Below are 26,756 nucleotides of genomic sequence, written 5' to 3'. Positions count from 1 at the left end.
TTTTTTTTTTTTTTTTTTATATATATATATATATGAGAAGAAAGAGAGAGAGAATGTGTTAACTTAGGTTCAGGAACAGGGCCACGCCCCAAACCACACCTCTAATTTCCCAAGTAGCTTATTTGCCTATTTGTACCCTGCTCGCCTATTCATCTGTCTGTTTCGTTTCATTAACGTTACGTTCGTCACTTCAGACTCGTAAAAAATTGGTTCATCAAGAATCTACTCACCATGGAAGATGCCCTAATACTTCAGCTCAACCCCCTCCGACTCGGACGACTTCTTCAACTCTCCATTTGCTGCAAAAACCTCCTCTTCTGACGTTTCGAGGCAAGCGTCGAGCTCCAAACGCTTGCGCTCCGTGATCTTCGATCCTCAAAGCCAGTTTCACTCTTCATCTCCAGCAGTTCTTCGTCCGACCAAGGTTCATCCCTCTCCTTCAATACCATCTCAACCCCGCGGTCGCGGACTGCGTCGTGGTGGTATTCGTCAAACTCGTTCTCCCGGACCTCAATGCCATTCCCGATCCTCTCAGCCTCAGAACGAAAACCCGTCTACATCTCAGCGGTCCTCTCAAGACCTCTCAACATAACTTCAGCTTCGTTCAACACGCCAACTTCTGAAATCCTGGACTGTCGCTCGCCTCCAACGCTCCTTGACTTTCCTTTCAACAAACAAACAATAAATTAAGACTTTTCCAATTGCTTACATCCTCAGGTCCTCAACAAACAGCATCACCGTCATCCGAACACCCCGGGCTTCCAGCTTTCTTTCCCTCTGCATCTACTTCCTCCCGTCACTTCCGGTGACGGCAGCGAAACCTCCTCGCGCACCGACAGCTCCCTCTCGTGGGAGCCAGGTCGTATTACCACCATTGGCTGCACCCTCTTTAGCAGATCTTTATCAGCTCCTATCTACCGCTATTTCATCTCTGTCCTCGCAGACTTCTCAAATTCCCCATGCTCATACATGCCTCCACCCCTCTTTTCTTCACGGTTCTCTCGTCCTCGATCGTTCCTGCAAGATGGAAATGCGTCTCTTGCATTATTTTTCTTTGATCTTGGAAAGGCATTTTTTTTCTTTTACGACTTTCTCACTCACCCCGACGACATTCAACTTTACACAGATGCAGCTCCTTCTATTGGTTTCGGATCTCGCTCCCCAGAAATCATGCAATTCATGCGCAGACTTGCCATAATTTCCACAGCCACTTGTATTATTTGCACATCACTCTGAGTCCATTGCAATGAAGCTGATTTACTGCTGTCTTTTGGCCGTTACCATCCATGGGTACCTTGCTGCAGCTCAGGGGAAACCTGAGAACTTTCCTCTGAAGCCACAGCCCAGACCTCAGCAGCCTCAGCAACCCCAGCAGTCTCAGAGGCCTCAGGTACCTCAGGTTTCAATGAACGCATGTGCTATTATGACAATATGTTAAGTGCTTTTCTCTTTCTTCCAAACTAAATGTTGAAAAGATACTCTGTTGTGACAAATTCAAACTATTTTTATTTTATTTTTTTTTTGCAGTGACTCTTTAGTGCACCAAGGATGGTCAATTCATCATAGTTGTGGCTAGAGATGCCACTCTACCCAACGTTGACTTGGAGTCGATCAGTTTCCTTGGAGGTGGTGCAAATTGTGCTCCTGTTGGTACAACCTCAGCTTAGGTCGTTTACCAATTCCCAGTGACTGCCTTTGGCACTGTCATGACGGCAATTTTTGGAGCTCATGCCGCTCTTCAATTTGCAATATGCGCATGTCAGCGTGTGCAAGTGTTTTTCATGTAAAGCATCTTTGAGGGTCCTGAAAAGCCCTATATTGTCTGATGTCATTTCATGTTTTTTTTATCTTGCCATTTTGCTGCAGGATGAACGGGGTGTTATAGTCTGAGAATGGAATGTCCTCTTCATATGAAGTTACTGTTGGACCTTATGGCGCTATTACCAGGGACAGTCAATACAAGTATGACATTTAATATATTTTTATTTAAATGATAAGCCAAATCTTGGACCAAAAGCCAACCACATGTTGGCAAAAATTCAAAAAATTTGGCAATTTCAAAATCCACTATTTGAAAATAACTGGCTTACCTTCACAAATGAAAATTTTCATTCAGCTTACACATTGAATTTTATTTTTTTCTTTCTAGGCTGTTTGTCCAGTGCAGATACATTGGCACTTCTGTTGAAGCTTTGGTCATTGAGGTTGGACCTGAACCTCTGCGAGTGGAGCTCAGGATTGGAAATGGAGTATGTGCTAGCAAAGGTTGTTTGGAAGACTAGTGGAAGGAACATGCTTTGCAAACTGGCTTATTTATAGCTATGACTGCCTTGGGTGTCAGTCAATTCGGCTATGTTTGTGCTGGTTTGTGCAGCAAAAATTTTCGTTTGCGCTGCTTTAGCTTTGAAGATATTAATAAAAGTGTAAAGGTCAAAAGGTCAGCCAGCCCCCCACTTTTACAAAATCAAACAAAATTGGTGTCAAGCGTTTGTGCAGCAAAATTTTTTGTTTGTACCAGTATCAAATCAGCACAAACATAGCTCAGTTGATTGACACCCATTTTGTCTGATTTGAAGAAGGTGGGGGGGCTGGTTGACCTTTGATGACCTCTAGAAACATTTCTTTATATCTTTAAAATGATAGCGGCACAAACTAAAATTTTTGCTGCACAAACGTAGCACAAACATTTGACACCAATTTTGTCTGATTTGAAGAAGGTGGGGCAGGAGGGCAACTTCACTCAGGTCCCTATGTCTATGTCTAACACTAATAAAGACAAGTTCTTGTTTAACCTACAACAATGACATAGCTATTTGTGATTTTTTTTTTTTTTTTTTTTTTTGGGGGGGGGGAATGTAAGAAAGCCTCTTTAAAAAAAAAAGACATGCCATTGCGTACACAATCATTGTGCTTGCTTACCTGATTAAACTGCGATTTTTTATTTTTTTTCTTCATCTTAGTAAGTTCATCAGTCAGTGCAGATAAAAACAAGTGCCTTCCATTGTCACTTCTAACGCTTGCAATGGGATTTGATAAAACATTTTATCTATTCTAGTTCTGCCTTTGTCTAACACTACACACTGCCTGTTTTCTCTTCGTAAAAAATGACTCGAAGGTTTGAGTTTCTTCCATCTCGGCCGCCTTCCTTGTTGGATGTCAGCATAGTTCCAGCTTCACGCAGCCAATGTTTTTTACGTACTGCGTGAAGCACTGGCGGTACATATTGAGTCTGTATTTACGGATCAAGCCATTACTGTTTGAACACATTGGGCAGGAGAGGGACCTCTGGCCCAATTTTCTCAGGGTACCGAAGAGCTGCTTGTCTCTTTTCGAGTGTCGGAAAGGACTACACTGCCCAAAAAGCCTTCAGGAAGCGAGAGACCTAACGTTTCTAGTGACGTATACATTACGTATTATCCCACTAACCAATGAGAACAATTCCAAGATTCTCCTTGAAGTGTGATTGGATGTTGATTACTAAGCTTCGGTTATAGACATTGCTGTTTGCTGCGCTTGCAAGGGTAATAAAAAGTAATTTGAATACATCATATTTAAAGCCGCCCAGCGCGTTTCATGCGGTTCAGGACATCCAGCTATGCTTGGCTCTTTCGGTTGAGCAGCTTTGTTGGTGAAAAGTGTGTGTCAGCGAGCCCATTGCGCTGCCTCATCAGACCGACATTTTACGGCGGTGTTCATTTACTCCTCACCCGGAAACCCACGATGCAGTCTGGTCGAAATGCGACCCATAGTAACTCCGGCGCGAATGATTTGGACAGAGCTGAGAAAACGGGACCAGGGCTCCGCAGCAGCAACATTTCCAGCCACACCCTTTCCCCGGAAGGCGTCTGCCCTTCGGGAGAGAGGATGCGAGTGGTGGCCTCGCTTTTGGCCAGTGAGAGACACCTGAGGACCCCGAGTCCTCAGGTAGATGACGACTCAGAAGCTGAGTCTTTTCGGGATGGCAGAAGCGAAGAGGTCGACCGAGATACAAAAAGCAGAGCGTTTTTGTGGTGCAGGGACTTTTTGTCTGGATCATGGAAAACTGTTCAAGAAGCGGATTTTCAAATTAGTATTGTCAGGTAATTATTGACAGTTATCTGTAAAAGGTGGGATAAATTAGTAGAAACATTTTTGTAATGTTTGCTAAAATGAAGGGAACACAATATTCCTAACTTCTTTTGTATTTTTGTTTTATAATTTGATTTCTTTCCACTTCCAATATTGTACCAATCAGCAGTGTCATCGTGTTGCAATGGCTCTTTGAATTTTTAGTAAAAAGGGACATTGGAGACAACGGGTTTGGTTTCTACCCTTTCGAATAACAAGTGCCACAAAGTGTTTGGGATAACTTGGTGATGTTCTCTTTATATCGCTGTGGATAACTTTTGGATAACTCTTTGCCAAATTGTTTTAATTCAGCCACATCACAGGGTTTTTGAGTACGAGCATCCTGTTTATGGACTTTGACTATCCCACCAGCCATCCCTTACTGCTTTGAGCCAACATCATGGGCGGTTCTACAAAGGCCATTATAGGGGCCAGTGTCCCTGTTTTCTGTTAACATGAATGCACAATGAGCATACATGATACAGGATTGGATCTAACCTTACCAGAAGGCGGTGCTGCACCCTGCAGTAGTGTGTGCTGCCCTGCGGATACAGTTTAAATGGTCTCTGTGATGTTATGGGTAATTACGGTGCAGTCCATTCCATAGCTGAGCAAGGCAGAAACACAAACAGTGTAACTTGGAGCTAGTGCTGTGTCATTTGTGAATCAGCCATAGGGAACATGCTGCTGAGAGGAGCTGCACAGTGTGTGCCAGCTAACTGGACAGAGCCAACAATGTAGACAATGTTAGCAAATTTATGACTAGTTAATCCATGCTAACTTGCCATGATAGCTAATCAGCTTGTTAAAGTATCATTAGTATTCTAGTTAACAAGAATACTAATGTTACCTAGGTTACATCCCCTGCTGGTTAGTTAATCCTAGGAATAAACTCGATCCTCTCTCATTTCTGTACAGAAGTTGTGCTCGCTATTGTTTCCACAAATTTAAAAGAAATCTTTATTGCCACAGTAGAGAGAGAAAGGTCAGGGAGGAGACAGACCAGAGGCCTGCAGCAGGGACAGTGATGCAGGGTCTTCCTTTCAGGTAAGAGAGATTAGTGATGGGTCATGCTCAAAAGCATCCAAAAGAACTGGCTTTCTGAAAAGAGCCAGACTTTCCATCACTAAGAGAGAATATAACTTGCTGGGGAAAAGATATCAGTTGCAGGGAGAAATCATGCATCAGGACAGGGTTTTATAGAAACTCCAAAATATGTTAGCATGTAACTATCCCCGGCTCCAGAGAAGTTTAGCTTCTTTTTTTTTCTTTTCTTCTTTTTATTTCTCCTTGTTGCATTTCCACAGCATGCTCCGCCCTGGGGAGAAAATCATATTCAGCATATCAGGAAGTGTTTTTTTGTCAGGCAAACTTTTGACAATCTTTATGAACATTCTGTGCAGTAAATTATGTAACCTCTAATATAAAAATTGTCTTTGTTTTCTTAGTGGTGGACTGAGTAATCTACTGTACCTATGTACCTTGCCTGACCATGTCCCATGTTTGGGGGAAGAACCCCGGCAGGTGCTGCTGAGAGTCTACGGTGCCATCTTGCAGGTTGGTAGGCTTAGTAGAGGTCATCAAGAATCTGTGTTTGGCCATGAGACGGCCTCACTGCTAATATTTGTTAATGCTCTAGTTCTTGCTTTGTAAGAATAAAATAAGCATATCCTAATCGATTTTTTTTTTTTTCCCACTCAGGGTGTGGATTCTCTGGTACTGGAAAGTGTGATGTTTGCTATTTTGGCAGAGCGAACTTTGGGGCCAAAGCTTTATGGTATCTTTCCAGAAGGACGTTTGGAGCAGTACTTACCTGTGCGCAACATTTTTAGTCCAAATGCTCTTTCTGATTCTCCGGACAATATCTGTTTGATTGTTAGTTATTTTCTGAGTCTCTCTGTCTTTTCCTAGAACACCCGCATGCTCACAGAGCAGCTCTCAGACCCGATCATTTCATCCGAGATCGCCACCAAACTGGCACGCTTTCATGGCATGGTAATGCCCTTTAACAAAGAGCCCAAGTGGCTGTTCGGGACCATTGACAAGTAAGAACAAGACAGAGTCCTACTTTTCTTTCTGGACAGTTAATGTATTATATTTACATGGATTTGTTGTCCTCTCTGCTGTTTTTAAAGATACATGGATGAAGTGATGAAGATTAATTTTGTGCGTGAAACACATGTGAAAAAGTACAATAAACTGATGCAGTTTGATCTGCCTGCTGAGCTAAAGAGTCTCCGGTGAGTCTGGCCATATGGTATTAACTTAAAGTTTTAGCAAAATATTTTGCGGCATATACTTTAAAGACAATGTAGATCCTTATAAAACTCATTAAATCATTTTTACTAAAGAAAAGTGTCCCAGCGCACAGACTGACACACATGTAATACTCTAAGTAAAGCTTACCCTTTATCAAGTAGGCTACATCACTAGTTATGGTACGCAACACAGCTAAACAGAACAAAATAATTGCTTCTTATCCTATTTTCAAACAAATGTGGCATCGACTTACACTCAAAAGCAGGGAAAAAAGTTCCAATTGCAAAAGTAATTAATTTCAGTTAAGATTATTTACATAGCACCTATTCACAGTACATAATCTCTTGGCACTTTACAGAAATGTCATTTTAGAAATGTAATTTCAGTCCATTCCAATCTTAAGAGACATTCCAGATCATCCTAGTTATCAAGCCATTAAGTTCATTATTCATATTGGGTGAAGTTTTCTATCAAAGGAAATCCAGATTGTATCGTTACTTTTCCACTTTTCCTTTTCTTTTCCACTTTTCCTTTTCTTTTCCACTTGGTGTGACATAACGATACAGTATCATCCATCCCTACATTTCAGTTGGGATGCAGACTATAAATGTGTGTATGTTTATACATTTGGTTCTTATTAATTCATTCATATTTGTATTGGAGAGTTAGGGGTACAGTGACTTGTGTCTCCTTCACAATTCCTCACATGTGTCAGTAATGATAGTAGTGAAAGATTGATATGTTCACTTCCCTCTCACCGCCTGTGTGTGGACGCATCAGTAGCTTGAGCTTGTTTAAGATGAATGAGGCACAGCAAGACATTTACTGCACAGAGATGAAAGATTTGATAGTTTAACGTTACTTCATTATTAGAAATAGAAGTTACCTTTACTATCTCCCAGTGGGGAAATTCAGGTGTTGCAGTAGCAAAGTGACAGACCAGCTGAAGCAAGCAGATTCACACCAGGATGGAAATATAAAAACAGAAAGTAAGACAAAAAAAAATGTATGTAAAAAAAATTATATTCAGATTGAAAGAAATGTTGTGGAGTAGGATAATTTATTTGTGTATGAGAAACGGCAGCAAACTATTTACAAGAAAGTGAAAAAGCTGCAAGTGACAGCAGAGATGTACATACTAGGCTTGCTGGATATAAAGTAACAGCTGGTGGGAGAAGGCTCTACACTAACACTTCTTTGTGCGGAAAACACAAGTCTAAATGTTCTTTGTTCTCAGACCAGTTAACGACCTTTGAACCTCTATTTCCACGACTTCACTTCTGATTCCTCCTCATAGTTCGAAAGTCCGAACCAGAGCAGGAACAGGCCACTGTTTATCTGTTTTGTGTTGATGTGAAAACAGATGTTATCTTGTAGATATCTCTGCGTCTTCCTTTGAAGCAGGATTAGTACGAGATTTATTGTAACCCATTTAAATCTGCTCTGTCAGCTGTTCTTATCTTATCTCAGATGGATTAATTTCATAAGTCTTTTGACACTTGCACAGAAGACTTATGGGGATGTTTTGTTTTTCCTGTAGCTTTTCTTTGTGTTGTTTATAGTATTTTAGTGTTTGCTTTTATTTTTCAAGTCAATTCTGTGAATTATGCAATGTTAAGGAAAAGTACATCAGACTATATAATGTGTTTGATAAAGAACTGGAGAAAAATACAGAAGTAATGCACTCTCCACTTCAAAAGTGTTTTTTTATTATTATTATTATTATTATTATTTTTTCTTTTACAGCATCAAAGCATAAATGATACGAGAATGTGAGCCAAAATTGATATCCTATGTTATGGCTGATACATATACTTACCAATATTTTATATGTACATTTTACTAGAAAACGACCACATTGCTCACTTCACCATCGTTTCTCTGCTTCAGTTAAACGTCCCACAATCCTGCACTGCATCACTGTCACTTGACCAACCTCTCCTCCTCCCGCTCCAGAGGAGGAGAGGTTATTTCCAGCATTAAGATGGAAAAAAATACTGGTTCTTAAAATCGGCGTCATTTTACTTATTGCATCTATACTGACATGTTAAAAAGCTGCTAATATTGGGCTGATATCGGCGTTGGTGCCAATTCCTTGTTGATAACATTTTCTTTGTGTCCATTTTCTAAATATTTGAGTTTAATTTTGTGGCAATATCTGCATATGCAACACTGATGCATTTACTGTGCTTCTTTTCCTGTTTAATGTGTTTATTGTCTTTTCCGGTTCTCTGGCTGTTTCATTAACAGTTCTTTGCTGGCAGCGACTCCATCACCAGTGGTGTTTTGTCATAATGATGTCCAAGAAGGTAAAAATGCAACTATTTTGTCTGTGGAAGTTTCCCATACATTAATGTTTTTTTCTCCAGCCACACTTTCAACCCTGATAGCAATATTAATATTAAACCTGATGTCAGCTGAAGCAGAAAGTGTTTCCTTGAACTGTGTATCATGATTGTTTTCTTCTTGTTTGACTCTTGCAGGAAACATCCTTATCCTGGAGGACAGGGACCACACATTGACAGAAAAACTGATGCTGATTGACTTTGAATATAGCAGTTACAATTACAGGTAAAATGAGCACTTCAGTTATAAATTCATTGGAAACACAAGACTTGGGTCGAGTAAGCTCTAAAGAAGCCCTTTTGTTCAGAAATGTCTAATTTGGACTCGCATGTAACAATGCTAACGTGATAATTTTTCATTTTTTGAAGGGGTTTTGACTTTGGGAACCATTTCTGCGAGTGGACGTATGATTACACGTGGAATGAGTGGCCGTTTTACAAAGTCACACCTGAGAACTATCCGACCAGAGAGCAGCAGGTCAGTCAAAGTCATGGCAATGAGGAAGACTGTTCATCTTAACCATGTAAATTAGAGATGATGTCTGGTGACGTTCTATATACTAATGACTGTAAAACACAGTTTAACTGAGTGGTAGGTGATATTACAACAAAAAAACTCAATATATTATTCACTTCGATAACAAAATCACAGACAATGTTACAAATTTTCTGTTTTCTTTTTTTTTTTCTCTAAATTTTTAAATGGATATGGCCAATTAATTGTGTAACTTGATTTAATTTCTCTTTTGAACTATTAAATTTTCCTTTGGGATCAATAAAGTATTTTTGTAATTGAATTTGAGCTTCAAAACGTTTTTTTAAATTTTTTTTTTTGTTTTTTTTTTTTCTAAGCCTTCAGCAACAATTTGACTCTTAATCAAATTAACTTTTTTTAAATCATTGATCACTGCAATGGGTAATTTTAAACTCGGAGGATATGCAACACTTTACACATTTAAATTCACCCTATAAGGTTACGCCCCAGCAGATGCTGTGCTTGTTGTAGAGTGACATCTAGTGGTAAAAACGTGGTAATTGAATAGAGATCATGAGAGATTCAAATAAATGAAGCGTTTCAGTAAAATTCAGTCAGTGTGCCAACTATAAATTATTTCTTGTAGATTTTTTTAACATGCAAAACCAAAACTTTCTTTTTTACTATCGTTTCAGCTTCACTTCATCAGAAGTTATTTGGCTGAGCAAAGTCGACACACTAAGAGTGACCTGGATCAGACACAAGTTGAAGAGGATATGATAATTGAAGCAAACAGGTGACACTTTTAGAAATGCTTCACTGCAACGAGGATATTCTTTTATTCAAGCGTCTGAAGAATCTGCACACTGCTAAACCTGTGCTGTCTTTATAATTTACTGTAGATATGCATTAGCATCGCATTTCCTCTGGGGACTGTGGTCCATCATTCAGGCCAAGTTATCCAAGATTGAGTTTGGCTATATGGTAAGGCTTTGTTTTGGTTTTTCAGCACATGAACTTAATTTGCTTTAGCTATCTTTTTAAACAATGGTTTCTGTTTTTAACTTTTTGGTTTAGAAATATTTGAGAAATCAAGAATCTAATTGCAAATTAATTTTGTTGAAAGAAAAGTTAGGTTTCATTTAAATTAACGACCAATGTGATTCTTGATTATTCAAATATTTTAAATAATATAGTTGTATGCAGCATTTACTGGTTAAGTGTAGTAATTTGCTTAAATCCCTACCAGTAGATGCTATTCATATTGTAGCCACAGTGTGCATAATTGCACATGATGCATACCTTATTTAACTTCATGTTTTTAATTTTTGTAAATATTTCAGAATGATTAGGATCCGTACTTTGAAACTGCAAGTGCAGGACAAGAAACGGTGAAGAAATATTTAGGCTTTTTCATTGAGAATTTTTGTTGTTGTTTTCTAATCCACATTTTCATTAGTTTTTGTGTCTGTAAATGCAGCTTATTTCCTTGAAAATCCACAGTAAGAATGTTGACACAACTTTAATTGAAAAGATCAATCGCATAAATCATATGAAAATTGTTATATGAATCAATTACATTCTTTTATTGAAGATACTTGAAGTATTTATATAAAGCTGATGCCACCTGTCCTCAAAAGGATATTCTTATTTTTGAGATTATAAATTATTTTCCTTTCATTTGACATGTCTTTATCATTTGAATTAAAGTCCTTACAGAAAGATATAAAAAGGGCTAGTGTTTTCCTTCTCCATTATCATCAAAAATTCTACATTTTCCATTGCATTTGGTTACTTTTATGAAGTTCAAGTGAGACATTTAAATTTTGTTGTCTTATACATTTTAATAACGTTTTTGCCAATGTCTTTTTTTTTTTGCAGGATTATGCTCAGAGCCGTTTTGATGCCTACTTCAAGCAGAAAAAGCTCTTCTCCTAAATTCCTCCATCTGAAAATCAGAATGTACTGTCTTTTTCCGTGTTTACCACCTCTCCAGCTCTGCTAATGGCTATGCAAAGATTTTTTTTTATACTATCTTTAATTTGTCTGATTATAATTTGTGAGTGTAAAAACAAGAATGTAAAAAGATGTTTTGAGAAAATGCACACATTCAATTTGTTTAACACTTTTATATGAAGAGTTATGAGTTGATAACCACTCGGTATATTTTTGGCTATTTAACTCTTAAGTTAACCAGTTCTGGACCACTTTGTGACATTCATGCATGTTTAATCTTTTGTCTTGCCAGAGAATTATTGTCTTCACGTTGGACTGTACATTTCATAATTTTAGTAAATGAGTCCAAACTACAAAGCTTTTTTGGAATAGAACCCTTGTTTGTAACCCATTAATGTTGTTGTTTTTTTGTTTCTTTTTATTTATTCTACTTCAGTTGTTTTGATGTTCTCTCTACATTAGGATGTATATACTCCTAATGGTGAATGTGATTAATTCCATCCCTTTGTATCAAAACTGATTTCCTTGAGACTTACCTGCTCCATGTTATCTTTTTTGAAAAAAAAAAAAAATTCTCTAGATATTCTTCAGTACTGTATAAAATTTAAATCATACTCGTATTAAACACTGTATCACAGTAGTCATTGATACTGTTCATGTAACCATGGAAGTAATCGTACGGTTTATGTTGTTAATTTATTTTATTTTTTACTTTTACTCGGTTGTTTTGGGGATATTTTTTTTTTTATTTTTTTTTTTTTTTTTTTTGCCCCAACATTTTTTTCCAGTTACTAACTGATTGCTTCTGCTTCACCTGTTTAACCTTTCTGTCTGCTCATGTACAATATTCATGCTCATTATTGCGTTCATGACTGTAATGATTAGTTAATTGTACAACAAGCACTGAAATGTAAGGTTGTGTGTTATTTGATTTCAAAAGATGGTTTTTACCTTGTCTAGAGACTTTGTTTATATTGTCTCTACAAATATGTTATTTATTTAAATGCTTGATGTAATTTTTGTAAAAAAGGGTCTCAATTTTTAATCAAAAACCTTTTTTCTGTTACATCATTCTATGACTACTTGCATATGTTTGGATGTTTCTTTTTTTTTTTTTTTTCCCCCCCAAACAAGACAAATCCTAAACTTATTAAACTTGTCCTCGGAGTCCAAATGGCTGCTTGTCTGAGTTTTGTTTCTTAATCACCATGATGGAATCTTCCTTTAAATTGCAAAGTACAGATCAAGTTTTCCAAATTAGAATATCATTTATTTTAATAATTTTATTAAATTGAAAGTAGTATATAGTTTCATTACATAGAGTGGAATATTTGTTTGCTCCTGTTGCTAATGTAAATTCAGGCTCTTAGAAAGTTTTAATACATAAACAAGAATTTTTTTTTCTTTATGCATAAATGTGGTCCTGGTGGAAAAATATGTTAATCTATTTTACAGTATGCACACTCAATACTTTGTCATGACTTTTTGCATGATCAACTGGCACAGAGATGATTAATCTATTGCCGTAATGAGATGTTAAGAAAGTTCTGGTGGCTTTAATTTTTAATATAAATATAAAGTGCCGGAGTGTTTATCAGCGCTTATACAGGTTTTACTCTTTAAATGAATTTGTGAAATTTCTAATTTCTTGAAATGCACCTGTATTTTGAGACCCCAGTGAAGACATGAGGGCAGTCTGGGTCCCTGACACTTGCTCCGCCTACGAGATCTAAGAATAGACCCACCAACATGGACTGCTCTGCTCAAAGATCGAGAGACTCCCCGGTAACATTTTGATCCAGTAAAGAATGAAAAGATTTGCTCCAGAGGATTTTTTTTGTATCTGTGTTTATTCTGTTTGTGTATATGCTCTTGAATACTTTAATGACTTTGGTGTTGTCTTTTGGAGAAATCAAGCTGACGACCACCATGCATCGAGTTTTCCCCTCCCATTGGACTGTGGTTTTCTTGGACGTGCTAAACTGAGTTAATGATTCTGGATGCTTGAATTATTTATTTTAAGCTGCATTTGATCACTGAATCAATTTCCCAAACTTTAGATGAATGGAACACTCTCAGTATGATTAATGCAATCGGAAAGTGTTTCATAATGCTCGTCGAATGCTTGATCTTGTGGTTGAAACAAGGAATTAAAAGGCTGTTGGGTGCTAATTCAGTCGTAAACAACTGGATAGCATCCACCCAAATCCCTCCTAGAAGATTATATCAAGCAGACTCAGAGTGGGAAACCAATGAGGCCCTCCGCACATATCCCCTAGGAGACAGAAATGGAGCCAAGGTTACGATCCAAACGAGCACACATGCCTTTCATGTGAGTACATATAAGTTTATAAGTTTCCAAACTAGTTAATACAAATCCAGCTTAATCATTAATTTCACGAAGGTGGACCTCCAAAGGCTTTCAGAGTGCAGCGAGTACTTCAGAGCTTTGTCCCAGTCCAGCATGAGAGAAACCTCAGAGAGCCACATTCATCTGGATCACGTGTCCTCCTCCATTTTCCACAATCTCCTTGAGTTCTGCTTCAATCATGATTTTAATGTTCCCCAAGAAGAACTGGGGGTACACATCCAGGTATCCAGTCAAACATGAAGCCTTCTTGGTCAATATTAGGTTGTGTAAGGCTAAATCCAGTCACTGTCTGGTCTTTTCTGCTCCTCAGGTGGGCAGCTATCTTCTGGCTGAAGCCTTCGTCTCGAGGTGCCTGTTAGCCCTGGAACATGAACTCAGTCCATCTAACTGGTTATCATACTTGAGTCTGGCTCAGGAAATTTGCTGTCTAGAGCTGAAAAACACGGTGTTCGTTTATTTGAGCCGGAACCTTCTGGAGCTGCAACACGTGATCAGGTGTGTGAAGTTACAATCCGCTGGTTTACTAAAACCTCTGAAATAACTGAGACAGAGTCATATGTCAGGTATCTGCGCCATGAGGAGAGGGAGGAAGTCATCAACCTGAGAGCAAAAGGAGAACTGTGCCTGTGCAGCCTCAGGAAAGAAAACCTGACTTCCTGGAACGACCCGGAGACAGAACGTGCCCGGAACATTTTCACCATGAAATTTTCAGAGGACAGTGAGGGCTGGCACTCAGTCACAGAGCTTCCCTTCAGGGCCGATAAGTGGTGTTTTACCATCGTAGTGCTGTACAACTACCTGTATGTCATAGGAGGCTACAGGCAGCGCAGGAAGAGAGGCTGGGAGTTCACTATGGCTTCCTTTAGGTATAATCCCTTTAACAATTCGTGGGTGGCTACATCACCTCTGATAAAGGTATAAAAGGCCTTGAGCTCAATAATATAACTGGTTATTTTGTCCAAAGTAAATTTTTTTCCCCTTTATTTTTTATAATTAAACCAATTTATCAATGTTTTCTGTTTTACAGCACAGAAGGCACTTCAGTGCAGTGGCCTGTGAAGGCTTTATTTATGCGTTTGGAGGCTGGTATTTGGATTCTCTGGTGTCTCCAGACTCCAGTACAGCTCTGTACACAGCAGTGGAGCGATACGATCCATGGGAGGATGCATGGAGGTTTGGACTCTTATAAAACAGCTACCAGGGATGCGTGGTAGCCCAGACACAAGCTCACTGCCACACATGACGGATAATTTCACAAGATTCGACACAAGACAGACATTTAGTGTATAGTTTTGAATTTAATGCTGATTTTCTGTCCACACAGGCTGAGTATTATGCTGTACATACAGAATCAAATACTAACTAAATGTCTTCAAATTATGTCCATGATTTGTGTGCATAATTTCTGCCTTAGGTTTGTATCCCCATTACCACTCACTGACTTCCAGTTCACCGTGTCGTTATCCCATGACGTCCCCCTCACTGCCAGCCTTGGAGAGTGTATCTATGTGCTGGGGAGCATCCAGAGGACAGGAGAGAAATTATTGCTGCAGTACAACACAAAGCAAGGTGCATTAAATAAAAACAAAACTTTTCTACATTATGCTTGTCCTCTTCTAACTCCTCTGTATGTTGTTGTTTGCAAAATGCCATTGTTTATGCCTGGTACACATCCACAGTCCAAAAGAGTCGTCTGACATCTGTACTGCCTCTATCTCCTAGATTCATGGTCTGAACTGCTTCCCACCTTGACAAGAGCTGATGTGGACCTTCCTACTCTGTACTTCCTGGGCGCTGCTGACGAGCTGCTTGTGATTGGTGGGAACAACTCAGGGAATGTGGTGACATCATTCCATGTAAAATCAAAGAGATGGGGGAAGGTAAATATTCTTAGGACTGATCTAATTTCTTGAAGAGAGTCAGCGAAGCGGAGATATGCTTCAGTGTGTTATTCTTTCTTCCCTCCAGATCCACAGAACAGAAAGAGTGTCATATGCTGGACAGGGGACACTTGTAGGTGACCAGCTTCTGATGTCCAGTATTGACCACAACACTGTTGTGAGGCTGGATCTCTCAACCCTAACCTTTAGGAGGCTCCCACCTTTACTTGTCCCCATGCGCTATGAGGCTATCTTTTACCTTTACTTTTAATGTTATAGCTCACTGGTTTACCTAATATATACCTTTGTTTATGGAAGAATAAAAGGTCATTTTAAATTATTTAAATATTTTACTTTATTTCAAAATCACCTTGGCACTCAATGGGTGTGTTCACACTGAAGCCTGAAATGACCCAATTCAGATTTTTTGGCAATTCCGATTTTTTTTGCCGGGGCCGTTCACACTGCCAGTAAATGCGACCTGTATGCGTTCTGCAGTGTGAACGGGCAAACGACCTGAAAGTGTCCTGCATGCGCAGTAGAGGGCGCAATAGCGTCAGCGTTCTCAGTGTTCTGCCAACTGCCATAAAAAAAGAAGTGCTCAGAAGTAAACATGGAGGCTAACGGTGGAGCTTAGCTTACATATTTGAAGTTGTTGTCCGGCCGGAGCAGCATATTAACAACTTAATCCTCATTATAGTCCCTCATGGTTGTTGTTTTTCTTCCTGTTTGCGTGTATCAGGACGCAGAATAGTGAGATTTCTTGAGAAACAGTGACGTTCAGTTCGGATGAATGTGACCTGAACATACGTATCGGATATGGGTCACATTCGAAAAAGAATCCAACCTGTGCTGTTCACACTGCCATGAAAAGGTCGGATACAGGTCACGTAAAAAAAATCGGAATTGGGTCACTTCAGGGTGCAGTGTGAACGCACCCAATGTTTCTTGGTGATTTTTTTTAAAGGTTTTTGTAGTATTAGTGGCCTTTATTTGCAATTTTTAGGCAGAAAATTAGCAGAAAGGAGGGGAGAAATGCAACAAAGGTCCCAGAACTCAAAATCCTGGCCAGCTGTGATAAGGACTAATATTCTCAGAATATCAGTCTGAGAATATTATCCACCTTGTTCTTATAATGCTGATACCATTATCCCCTTGGTGCTTTCTTATCTCTCTAAAATATTTAGTTGTTTTCTTTTGGATTTGTTGGGATCTATTCTCTTTTAAGACGTTTCTGATGAAACAGAGATTATCCACACGCTTCAACAGCTCATCGCTTTGGTTGTTGGTCCTTAATCAGTCTACGTCATAGTTAATTTGTTTGAATTTATTTTAAAAATAAATACAAATAGTAGCATGCTGGAGCACCCCAATATGCAGCCAGTGATACCTGTAGGCTACAACGGTCTAAGAATTATGGTGGTAGGAGAAGATGGAGTCAAAACCTTTATCACAGTCTGGGAAGGGTTGTTTTTTCAGAATGCAGTTTGTCATAATGCTAGGGTAACTGTATGCTATTTCTAAACCATCTCCACTCAGTAACATGATATAATGTTGGTGAACTGTTCATTAAAGGCAACTAGTAGCCAACTGCTTGCTTTCTGATATATTAAGATCAAGACATCGCAATGTACTAATTTATGTTTTTTTTGTGTTTCCCAGTGTCTCATGTTTCATATTTGTATTTGGAACGGTAAAATTTCTCTGAATCAAGATAGTGGGCTAAAACTAATTTCAAGCATCTTTTTTTTTTTCCCATTTAGCAAAGTTGTCCAAGCCCTGTTAAGTATCTTTTAAAACAGTGCCTCTGAAATCAGCATAATGTGGTATTACAGCCAATGTGATCTCTAACCACAGTGGCCAAGATTTTATGACGGACCTCCGTTATGGGAGACATCAAAATTAAGCGGCGTTTTCCAAGCAACCACCTTACTAGAATTCAAATGAAAACATACAGAAATAAGTAAGAAGTGGAGAAAATCGAAATTATCCCCCAGAATCTTCAAGATTTGAAGACAGTTTGTCCTGAGAATTGGCTAAAAATCACACTTCATAGTCTCTAGAAGAGATTTCAGAGCTCCTCTGCTAAGTAATACATTTCACTAAGCATGCTCATTCCACTTCATTACGCATAACCTTATTTATAGACATTCTGTTTTGATTTCTTTAAATGGGTTGTTATCACAATTATTGTAAATTTAATGTCGACCAGGCCACATGCAATGTCCGTAATATCCAAATTAACAACTTTGCTGAGTCAAATAATCTTTTATTGGTAAATTAGGTGAAATGTCACAAGGATCACATTCAGTTACATGGCAGGGAGCTCAGAGAACACCAGGTCAGGCGATGTCTATGTTTGGTGTCTGGTTACAAAGAGAGGCATGTTGTGGGTGAGAGAGGACAGGGAGAAACACAGGAAGCAGTGACTATGTTCACTACCTGAGTAAAGCCACGTCAAGGACACAGAACGCACAAGTTTCAGTACAGAAGAAACCCACTGGCTCTGGGCTGCATACCAAAGTCACTGATTACCGGCTTTCCATTCACCTGTGTGTGTGTGTAACCATCTGCCTGGTCTGAGGAAGGTAAAGTACACTCCTGATCTTTATGATTCTTTTACTCTGACATCTGGGACACAAATTTCATGTTTTATGAAAATGACAAAGTGCTGACCTGTTTAGCTGTGTTGCTTGTTTTCTAAGTGAAGAATCTATTACAAACTGGTGGAAAATTGAAATGACAAAGTAAAATATGAATATTTTTACAGTTTGTATGAAACTAATGACTTGTGCAACTTGCTTCAATGAGATGAACTTAAAATTAGCAGGGAATCTGGACATTTTTACCGTCCCTTGTTGGTTCTACTCTGTGTTTATATTTCCATTCCTATCTGAGTCGTTCTGCACATGCTCTGCTGATGTACCACTATATCTGGCCATTGAACTTTGTCCCAGTTGGGGATAGTTTGGTCATGTGACATGGAAAAAGGCATACCAGACCTACCATTAAAACACAATATGCAGGGATGTGGAAGTCCAAATATTTCTGTTTAAGACTTCTGAGGTACCTGACATTTAGAAGTCGGTAATTTTAACTTAGTATGTATTTATTTATTTTACTAATACAGACATCTGCACCTCACCTCCTCCCACTTTTCAAATTTTGCTTGTATAAAGGCACGAGTGCCAAACCAGTTTTTTTTCCTATTTTTTATTTCCACAAAACAGAACAGTAAAAGAACCATAACTTGTTTCGTAAGTGGAAAATGTGAATTCGAAGAAGCTCAAAAAGGTGGTAAAAAAATACCCTTAATATTCAACACCCTGCACAATTACTAGCACCACAAGTAAAAGGTGGTGCAGTTCAGATACTTTTTACCTTTTACCTAAAAAGTAAAAGGTAAATGTAACCTTTATGTTGAGTCCATGTATTAATCATGGAAAAAAAAAATCCCAACTTAAAATAATAGTATAACAAAATCAGATAGATTAATCACACTTAGTAATGCCAATATCAATTACCGGTACTATTACATAAGTTAAGCCTTTTAAAAATTTCTTAAACATTTTTTTTTAATTTAAATTTAATCCATGCATTCTTGTTTCCCCTTGATTTATTTATAACATGACAGAGATGCTGTTGAAAATAGGACATGAGAACTTGCCATTTAAGTGAAAAATATATATTTATTTATATACATATAAAGCTAAAGCAACAATTTGAAAGTGTAAAACAACTGGAACTGTGTCCAAGAGGTAAAAACCAAATGTATAAAATTGATACATCCTCACAGCACACTGTTGAAGAACTGCCGCACAGAATGTCATCGTTAGCTTGGTCTCCACAACAACCATTTATTTTCAAATTAGTTGAAACAGTTGCTAAAGCGAATGAAAACATTACATAGTGTAACATTTAGAAAGGTAACATGACATTTCAAATCAAATGAGATAAGGTTCTTCATTATTTCTAATGTGGCGCCGACATAACTGTAAAACATTTGCTTGTACTACAGTGCTAATGCCATGCTTAAACTATCTATGTTAGTGATCTAGGGAAATGGCTGAGGCCCATCAGGCAGTGGGCTTCGAGTTCACTGTGCACCCGGACGGTGTGGATGTGAAGCTGAGCAAGGAGGTCCTCAAAAACATCTACCTGTCTTCACTCACTGCTTGGAGGAAGAAAGCCATTAAGCTGAAGGTAGAAACACAATTTCAGCATATGTGTCTATGTTTAAAACATTTGCAGTAAGTCAAAAATGATTGTAATAAGTGATTAAGTTCAGTGTTTAAAATCACTAATGGCCATCTTTTTTTTTTATTATTGAATGTAGATAAAAACAGAAAACATATTAAATCATTTACATTTTATACAGAATGGTATACTGACTGAAGTTTACCCAGCCAGTCCGTCCAGTTGGTTGATAGTTGTGATTGCCATGATGATGTCCTTGTACACTGGCACAGACCCCCCTCTAGGAATAATAGATACCATCAAGAAAAACCTGCCTTACCAGTCAGTATCATACACTCACTCATAAAATATTTAACTCATTCATTGCTGTTTTGAAAATATTCATTTTGTGTGTGTGTGTGTAGGTGTGTGTGTGTGTGTATGTGTGTGTGTCATCATTGTGTCAGTTGCTCCAAACTTGTCAGTCTTCACACTTCCGATGCAGCTGCTGCCATACTGACAGGTTTTTGTCTTTTCTGAGCAGACACTGTTTGTCAGCGCAGGCCAGAGCAGTTCTGAGCGCCATCCTGTTTGCCACGGCGTTATGGCTGTTCTTCATCCACGTCATACGGTTCTCTCTAAAGATTCTTCTTTCCTACCACGGATGGATTTTCGAATCCCATGGGAAGATGAGGACATCTACAAAAGTGTGGCTGGTGGGTTTGCTTCAAGTCAAGTCAAGTTTATTTGTACACATCAACAATAAGGAAGTTGCTTTACCTCATAAAAACACAACAAATACAAAGTCACAGGACACACAGTGAACAATTGAAGCATTGCATCAATAAAAGTCTCTGTTGCTTTTTAGGGGATAGCTCCCCTATAAACCTTTATTGTTCAGGATTTTTGTTAGTGAATTTCACTTACACAGTCTGAGTCTTTCTTTCACTATTTGTGTCACTTTGGCCCATTCGGGGTAAAATTATAGCTAAGAAACCTGTCAGAGGAGCATAGGAATAAAGTATATGCATCGGATTAATTAGTTTTCATTCATTCATAATTAACATTTACCACCCAGAGACTGGTAAAGATGCTCTCTGGACGAAGGCCCCTGCTCTACAGCTTCCAGGCTGCCTTACCCCGACTCCCCGTCCCTCGAGTGAAAGACACCATTGAGAAGGTTTGTAGAAGAAACACAAGTGGATTACAATTGAAAAAAAAAGTATTTGTCCACCATTACAATGTCCTTTTTTTAACAATCACCTGTTTACCACTCTGGATCTGGAAGTCCCAGAGGACCCTAACCCTGCCGTTTCTCACTGTATGCTTACGAAAATAAATAATCCTGATTTTGAAACATTTGTTAATTGTCCCCTTCAAACCACAAATGCAGATTTTAGACAAAATGTCCCCATGCCCTGTTTGTGTTGCATTAGTTTAAGTAGTGAGAGGTGGAAATCTGCCTTGCCAGTATGGCAGGAGACATACCCTGAAAGTCCCTCCAGGATTTTTGTGTCGTTCCATAATGCTTCATTGTCGACTTCATTCTGTGCATCTTTCCCCACAGTATCTTGAGTCAGTGCGCCCTCTACTGGACGACAAAAAATACAAACAAATGGAAGTTCTGGCACATAACTTTAAAGAAAACGAGGCATCTCAGCTCCAAAGGTACCTGGTGCTAAAATCCTGGTGGACAACAAATTATGTGAGGGGTCTTCACATATTTTGACATTAAATCCCAAGTTCGCTGAATTTGTTTATGAATATTTTGTATTGATAATGCCCTAACATCTACAGGTAAGTGACTGGTGGGAGGAATACATCTACTTAAGGAGCAGAGGTCCAATAATGGTCAACAGCAACTTTTACATCATGGTAAGATGAAATACAGTTATGTTTACTTGTTTAGAAGGGACAAACGTTTTCAACAAATTGTGGCTTTTACACAAACACGATTGAAGTAACAAAGCATCTATTTTGTGATCTGACCTCTGAAGTCTCCAGCTGATGGTTTCATGTTTTTGTTTGAAGGACCTTTTGTATGTGACCCCAACACACCGTCAGGCTGCCCGGGCAGGAAACATAGTTCATGCCATGCTGCAGTACAGGCGCAAGCTGGAGCGTGGTGAACTTGCACCGGTAATCTGCCCGTTTTACAAAAAAAAAAAAAGGCCTATTTTTTATTTTTTTTTTAAACATACAAACCAAAAAAATGTGGAAACACTGCGTCTGGAGAATATTCTGCCATTCAACAAACTACAGCCCAGTGAAATATTTTCTTTTGTACAGCTTTGCTCGGGTTTTTGGCACTTAAATTCCATTTCCTTTCAGCCCATTTTGGCCATAAACATGAAATTCTGTTTAAGTTAATTTTTTTTTTTTTTTTTTTTTTTTTTTTTTTTTTTTTTCATTTATCTGTTAAGTAACACCTTTATGTTCTTCATTATCTAACTGGAATTTCTTTGTCACAACTTTTGCTTTTTTCCTTATTCAGAGTTTTACACATAACTGACTGGGAACAGTAATCATCTTTTGCACAATTTTTACACTCCACGTCGATTTAGTTTGAGGTCCACATGAGTACACTTGTCCTATGTTTTCACTTCAGAAATCTAAAAATATACTTTCATTTTCAAATTATACCAAAGAAAAGTATGCAGCACTAATAAAAAATCTTGTTTTAAGTGTTTAAATTATACAACAGACCGAACATCGTCCTAGTATGGTTTCTCTATTTTGAACCTTGTGAATTGATGGATGGTGATGACATCCTAGTCCCTTCTCTTCTCAGCTGAGGGCTTTAGGGACCGTTCCGATGTGTTCCACTCAGATGGAGAGAATGTTTAACACCACTCGTATTCCTGGTATTGAAACAGGTAAGAATAATTATTTATGGTTTAAGCACACATGCACTGGTTGAAGTAAATCTTTCCAGCACGCTGCACTTGCTGCACTTTTGGGTCCATGTCTATCAATGTTGTCAACAGGCTCAACTCCAACAAGTTCTCTCCTGTTGCCCTCCTCCTATTGTCCTACTGTAGTTGTTCTCTACATTGTTAAGATGAAGACAACATTTGGCCTAAAGCAAATGGCATAAATCAGACGATATGTAAAATAAGATCAAAGGCACATAAAAAGTAAAATTAAAACCTACTCACAGCCAACAGTGTGATAGTTTTAGTCATTTAAAGCCGGCAATGTATTAACTTGCTAATAATGCAAGATTTTATTACTGGCAAATTTTCACATTGCCACTAAGCTACACATTTCCTCATTAATATCACATCCTTTTCAGCTTCAAGATGAGTATAATTCAAGTTTAATCCCTTCTTACTCTGTCTGCAGATTTTGTACTGCACCTGACAGACCGAAAGCACCTCGTTGTCTTCCACAGAGGCCGCTACTTCCAAGTGTGGTTGTATACGGGGGGGCGCCACCTCTTACCCAGCGAACTTGAGAACCAGTTTCAACAGATTCTCAATGACACGTCAAAACCGCAGCCAGGAGAACTGAAACTAGCTGCCCTCACTGCAGGAGACAGGCATGCTCAAACACACAGTCTCACAGCACACTAAAACCCTCTCACTTGCTAAAGATACGATACTTACTCTGTCTTACTTTGTTTTCCAGAGTACCATGGGCACGGACTCGGCTTAAATATTTTAGCCAGGGACCGAACAAGGAATCCCTGGATGCCATTGAGTCTGCCTCATTCTTCCTGACACTCGACGAAGAGCCACAGGGTTATGATCCAGAAAATGTTTACTCTCTTGACACTTATGCCAAATCCCTAATGCATGGCAAATGTTACGACAGGTAGGCAGAGAAGATGGGCGCCAGACATAATGTTTTCTGGGGGTAAAAAAAGAACATTCTTGTCATGTCTTACAGGTGGTTCGATAAGTCTTTCAACTTAATTTCATACCCAAATGGAAAGATGGGAGTCAATATTGAGCACTCTTGGGCTGATGCACCCATTGTTGGACACATGTGGGAGGTATAAACAGTATTTCAGTCTTACAAACAGAAAATGAAAGTTTCTTAGCAATTCCTCAGGTTTTATTTGTGTGTGTTTGTAGTATGTTCTTGCAACAGACTGCTTTCATCTTGGCTACACAGAGGAGGGACATTGTAAAGGGGATGTGAACAGGTGCCTTCCTTCTCCCACTCGACTAAAGTGGGAGATTCCAGAACAGGTACAGTGAACTTCACTAATTAAACGTAGCCGATTATTATTATTATTATTATTTTTTTAATTGCTATTTATTCGCTGTGTTTTCTCCTACGTCAGTGCCAAGATGTCATTCACGCTTCATACTTGTTAGCCAGACACCTAGCTGACGATGTGGACTTCCATGGCCATCTGTTCACTGAGTTTGGCAAAGGCTTGATCAAGAAGTGCAGGACGAGCCCTGATGCCTTCATTCAGCTGGCTCTGCAGCTCGCACAGTTCAGGGTCGGTCAGCCATCAGTCTCTCACATTTTGTTTTTCTTGAACATCGGTTTCATCAAACCACATTCAACTGTATTTTTTATTTTTTTTGTTGTTGTTGTTGTTTTGTTTTGTTTTTTTTCCGTAGGATCAAGGTGTGTTCTGTCTGACGTATGAGTCATCAATGACCCGTATGTTCAGAGACGGGCGGACGGAGACGGTGCGCTCCTGCACGTCTGAGGCTGCTGCTTTTGTCCTGGCCATGGAGGATCCGGATGCAACAGTAAGAAAAACAAACACACAAACCATTTAAATCCGTGTTAATAAACTGTAACATGCTAAAACACCGCATTTGTTTCTGTTACTCTATTCTTATCATCCTGCACGTTTGAATTTGTCTAAAATGTTACTCTGTGGGGGGTCATCTAGGATATTGATGCAGCAGTAGGGTTAGACTTAGAGGCAATGTGAATAAACGTTGATGCCATGTCAGGGGGTTAAACTAACATTTGTACCTTTATGACTTTATTATATGATAAAGTCATAAGGGCATCCAGTTCTTGATGTTCACTATGTTTTTTGTGTACATGTCAGAATAAGCCAAAAATGATGAAGTAATTTCCTGATTACCTGCTAATGTCTGCTAATGTCTGTGAGCAGAATGCCCAGAGACTTGCGCTGTTCCGGAAAGCAGCAGACAAGCATCAGAACATGTATCGTCTGGCCATGACCGGTTCCGGTATCGATCGGCATCTCTTCTGCCTTTACATAGTATCTAAATACCTCGGTGTTGAATCACCATTTCTCACGAAGGTTAGTGATACAGTCAAATCGCTTTCACTTTGTTGGATACTTCAAACAGGACTTATCAGGTCTCCTTTCCATCCCAAAACCTTCAGGTGCTTTCCGAGCCGTGGAAGCTGTCCACCAGCCAGACTCCTCAGCAGCAGATTAATTTAGTTGATATCAACAAGTTTCCAAAATACGTGGGTGCAGGAGGCGGATTTGGACCTGTGAGTGTTTTCGGTCAAAATCTTATAGTTAAAACAGTTTAGCATCTTATCTAACGGTGTCTCTTTTGCACTCTCAGGTGGCGGATGATGGGTATGGTGTTTCTTATATCATTGTTGGGGAAAATCTCATTACATTCCACATCTCCAGCAAATTCTCCAGGCATAACACAGTAAGTACTCAATGTTTCCCATCCACCTGTAGAGTCCTCGTCGTGCTTCTCCAAGTCTAATAGACTTTTCTCTCTGTTTTAAAACTGCAGGACTCCACTCGGTTTGCTCGGCACATTCGGAAAGCCATGATTGACATCCAGACTCTTTTCAAGCAAGAAAAAGACAAGAGCGCGGTGGAGAATGGAAAGGATGTGCATTTGGAAAATAATAAAAAGAACATGTAGGACTCTGTGGGGAGAAGTTTTGTTGGTGTGCTGAAAGAATTCCACTTTTATCTATGCTTTTCTGGTGAGCCACATCACAGGAGATGGGCATTCCACTCTAAGAGAATGGTTATCACTCCTCTAATTTATTTCTGTTTTACATGCTGGAGTTGCTCTAATTTAATGATGGGATTTTTATGACATCTTCTTGTTTCCTTGTCAGTGTATTCTGACCATAAATCTAGTCCAATGTGATGTAAAAAAAAAATAAATGAATAAAAACAGACACAAGAGTGTTTGTTGGGCATTATTGGTTGTTATATTAAATAGGTTATTTTTTTCTGGCTAAACCTGCAGTTAGTAAAATACTGAGAAATTACACTTTTTTTGAGAATTTGCTATTAATATAAACAAGACTGTTGTTCGATAAAGAAAGTGTTCAGTATGTATCTGTCTTTGTAGGTTAATTTTAGGAACCACGGAAAATTAACTTAGATTTAAACATAAAAAAAATAAGGAATAAGTTGTTTTATTTTTGCCTGCTGTATTCTGTGTTTGAACAACACTCTTTAAACAAATTCTGACATCCCATTTTCACATCAGCAAGTAAGAACAATTTGTGAACACTCAAGTTTGAGGAAAATCAAACTGGATTTGATTGAAGATAATCTATAGGCAAGAAAATATAAAATAATCATGGAATATCTTTGGTTTTCTATAACCACTGACATTGTATAAGACACTGAGCTAACCTAAAAAAAAAACAATATTCATTATCAATCAGACTTGCAAAAGGAGCCTCAACCAAGTGTTGAGTGCAAATGCTTCAGCCTTTCTACTTTTCAGTTTGCATACATTTCTCTATCAAAAAGGACATTTATTGATCATATTTAATCACATTTTTAAATTACAGAATTTTGGTTTTCATTGGCTATGCGTCAGAATCATCAAAATTAACAGGAATAAATGCCTGAGTTACACCAGCCTGTGTAATGAATCTATAGGTATTTAAGTTTTTGAAATACATCAACTTTTTAGTAATATTCTAAGTTATTGAGATGCACATTTACCTGCATGTTAAGGTAATAAGTTTTTTAAAAATAAAAAGTTAACTTATCCCAGTTAGTGTCATTAATAATTTGGGGCAAGACCAATCAAACTGTGATGGTATGTGGTGTCCTATTGAAAATATTTTTATGCATTTATCTGTATTTGTTTTTACTGTCTGGAAAGCAAAGCCCTTTACTGACAACAAAGTTGATCTAAGCTAATTAAATTAAAAGTGATGCAATACCAATTTTTTCCCCGTCTCTTCCCCACCGACAGTCATAATTTACCTCTTTAAAAACAGCAAATCCTACTTTTTTT

At 38.5% G+C, this 26,756-nt stretch overlaps 3 protein-coding genes and 1 pseudogene across 3 annotated transcripts; all 4 read left to right on the top strand.

Annotated features, from left to right (window-relative positions):
* The first annotated feature begins 230 nt into the window (after positions 1 to 230).
* LOC106963680 (zona pellucida sperm-binding protein 4-like) lies at positions 231 to 2,435 on the top strand (annotated as a pseudogene).
* Positions 2,436 to 3,466: 1,031 nt separating this feature from the next.
* chkb (choline kinase beta) lies at positions 3,467 to 12,313 on the top strand. Its single transcript, XM_015058726.1, has 11 exons — positions 3,467 to 4,079; positions 5,556 to 5,664; positions 5,809 to 5,922; positions 6,019 to 6,152; positions 6,243 to 6,347; positions 8,617 to 8,675; positions 8,850 to 8,937; positions 9,081 to 9,189; positions 9,882 to 9,982; positions 10,089 to 10,170; positions 11,068 to 12,313. Exons 1-11 carry the CDS (start codon positions 3,574 to 3,576, stop codon positions 11,122 to 11,124), a joined length of 1,464 nt encoding a protein of 487 aa, XP_014914212.1. The 5' UTR covers positions 3,467 to 3,573; the 3' UTR covers positions 11,125 to 12,313.
* A 99-nt stretch (positions 12,314 to 12,412) lies between these two features.
* LOC106963683 (kelch-like protein 42) lies at positions 12,413 to 15,866 on the top strand. Its single transcript, XM_015058725.1, has 8 exons — positions 12,413 to 13,474; positions 13,547 to 13,735; positions 13,824 to 14,008; positions 14,077 to 14,428; positions 14,541 to 14,686; positions 14,928 to 15,082; positions 15,236 to 15,393; positions 15,482 to 15,866. Exons 1-8 carry the CDS (start codon positions 13,223 to 13,225, stop codon positions 15,662 to 15,664), a joined length of 1,620 nt encoding a protein of 539 aa, XP_014914211.1. The 5' UTR covers positions 12,413 to 13,222; the 3' UTR covers positions 15,665 to 15,866.
* Positions 15,867 to 17,792: 1,926 nt separating this feature from the next.
* On the top strand, positions 17,793 to 25,679 carry cpt1b (carnitine palmitoyltransferase 1B (muscle)). The gene is made up of 19 exons (XM_015058737.1): positions 17,793 to 17,981; positions 19,444 to 19,596; positions 19,772 to 19,911; positions 20,114 to 20,285; positions 20,648 to 20,749; positions 21,137 to 21,274; positions 21,367 to 21,444; positions 21,601 to 21,708; positions 22,361 to 22,445; positions 22,915 to 23,110; positions 23,200 to 23,385; positions 23,461 to 23,566; positions 23,649 to 23,765; positions 23,861 to 24,025; positions 24,150 to 24,284; positions 24,662 to 24,814; positions 24,901 to 25,014; positions 25,092 to 25,184; positions 25,275 to 25,679. Exons 2-19 carry the CDS (start codon positions 19,456 to 19,458, stop codon positions 25,407 to 25,409), a joined length of 2,364 nt encoding a protein of 787 aa, XP_014914223.1. The 5' UTR covers positions 17,793 to 17,981; positions 19,444 to 19,455; the 3' UTR covers positions 25,410 to 25,679.
* The last annotated feature ends 1,077 nt before the right edge of the window (positions 25,680 to 26,756 follow it).

This window comes from Poecilia latipinna, unplaced genomic scaffold (assembly GCF_001443285.1).
Source record: "Poecilia latipinna isolate Pla-1442-1.1 unplaced genomic scaffold, P_latipinna-1.0 Scaffold1568, whole genome shotgun sequence".
Lineage (NCBI taxonomy): Eukaryota > Metazoa > Chordata > Actinopteri > Cyprinodontiformes > Poeciliidae > Poecilia > Poecilia latipinna.
This window is presented reverse-complemented; position numbering and strand designations above follow the sequence as displayed.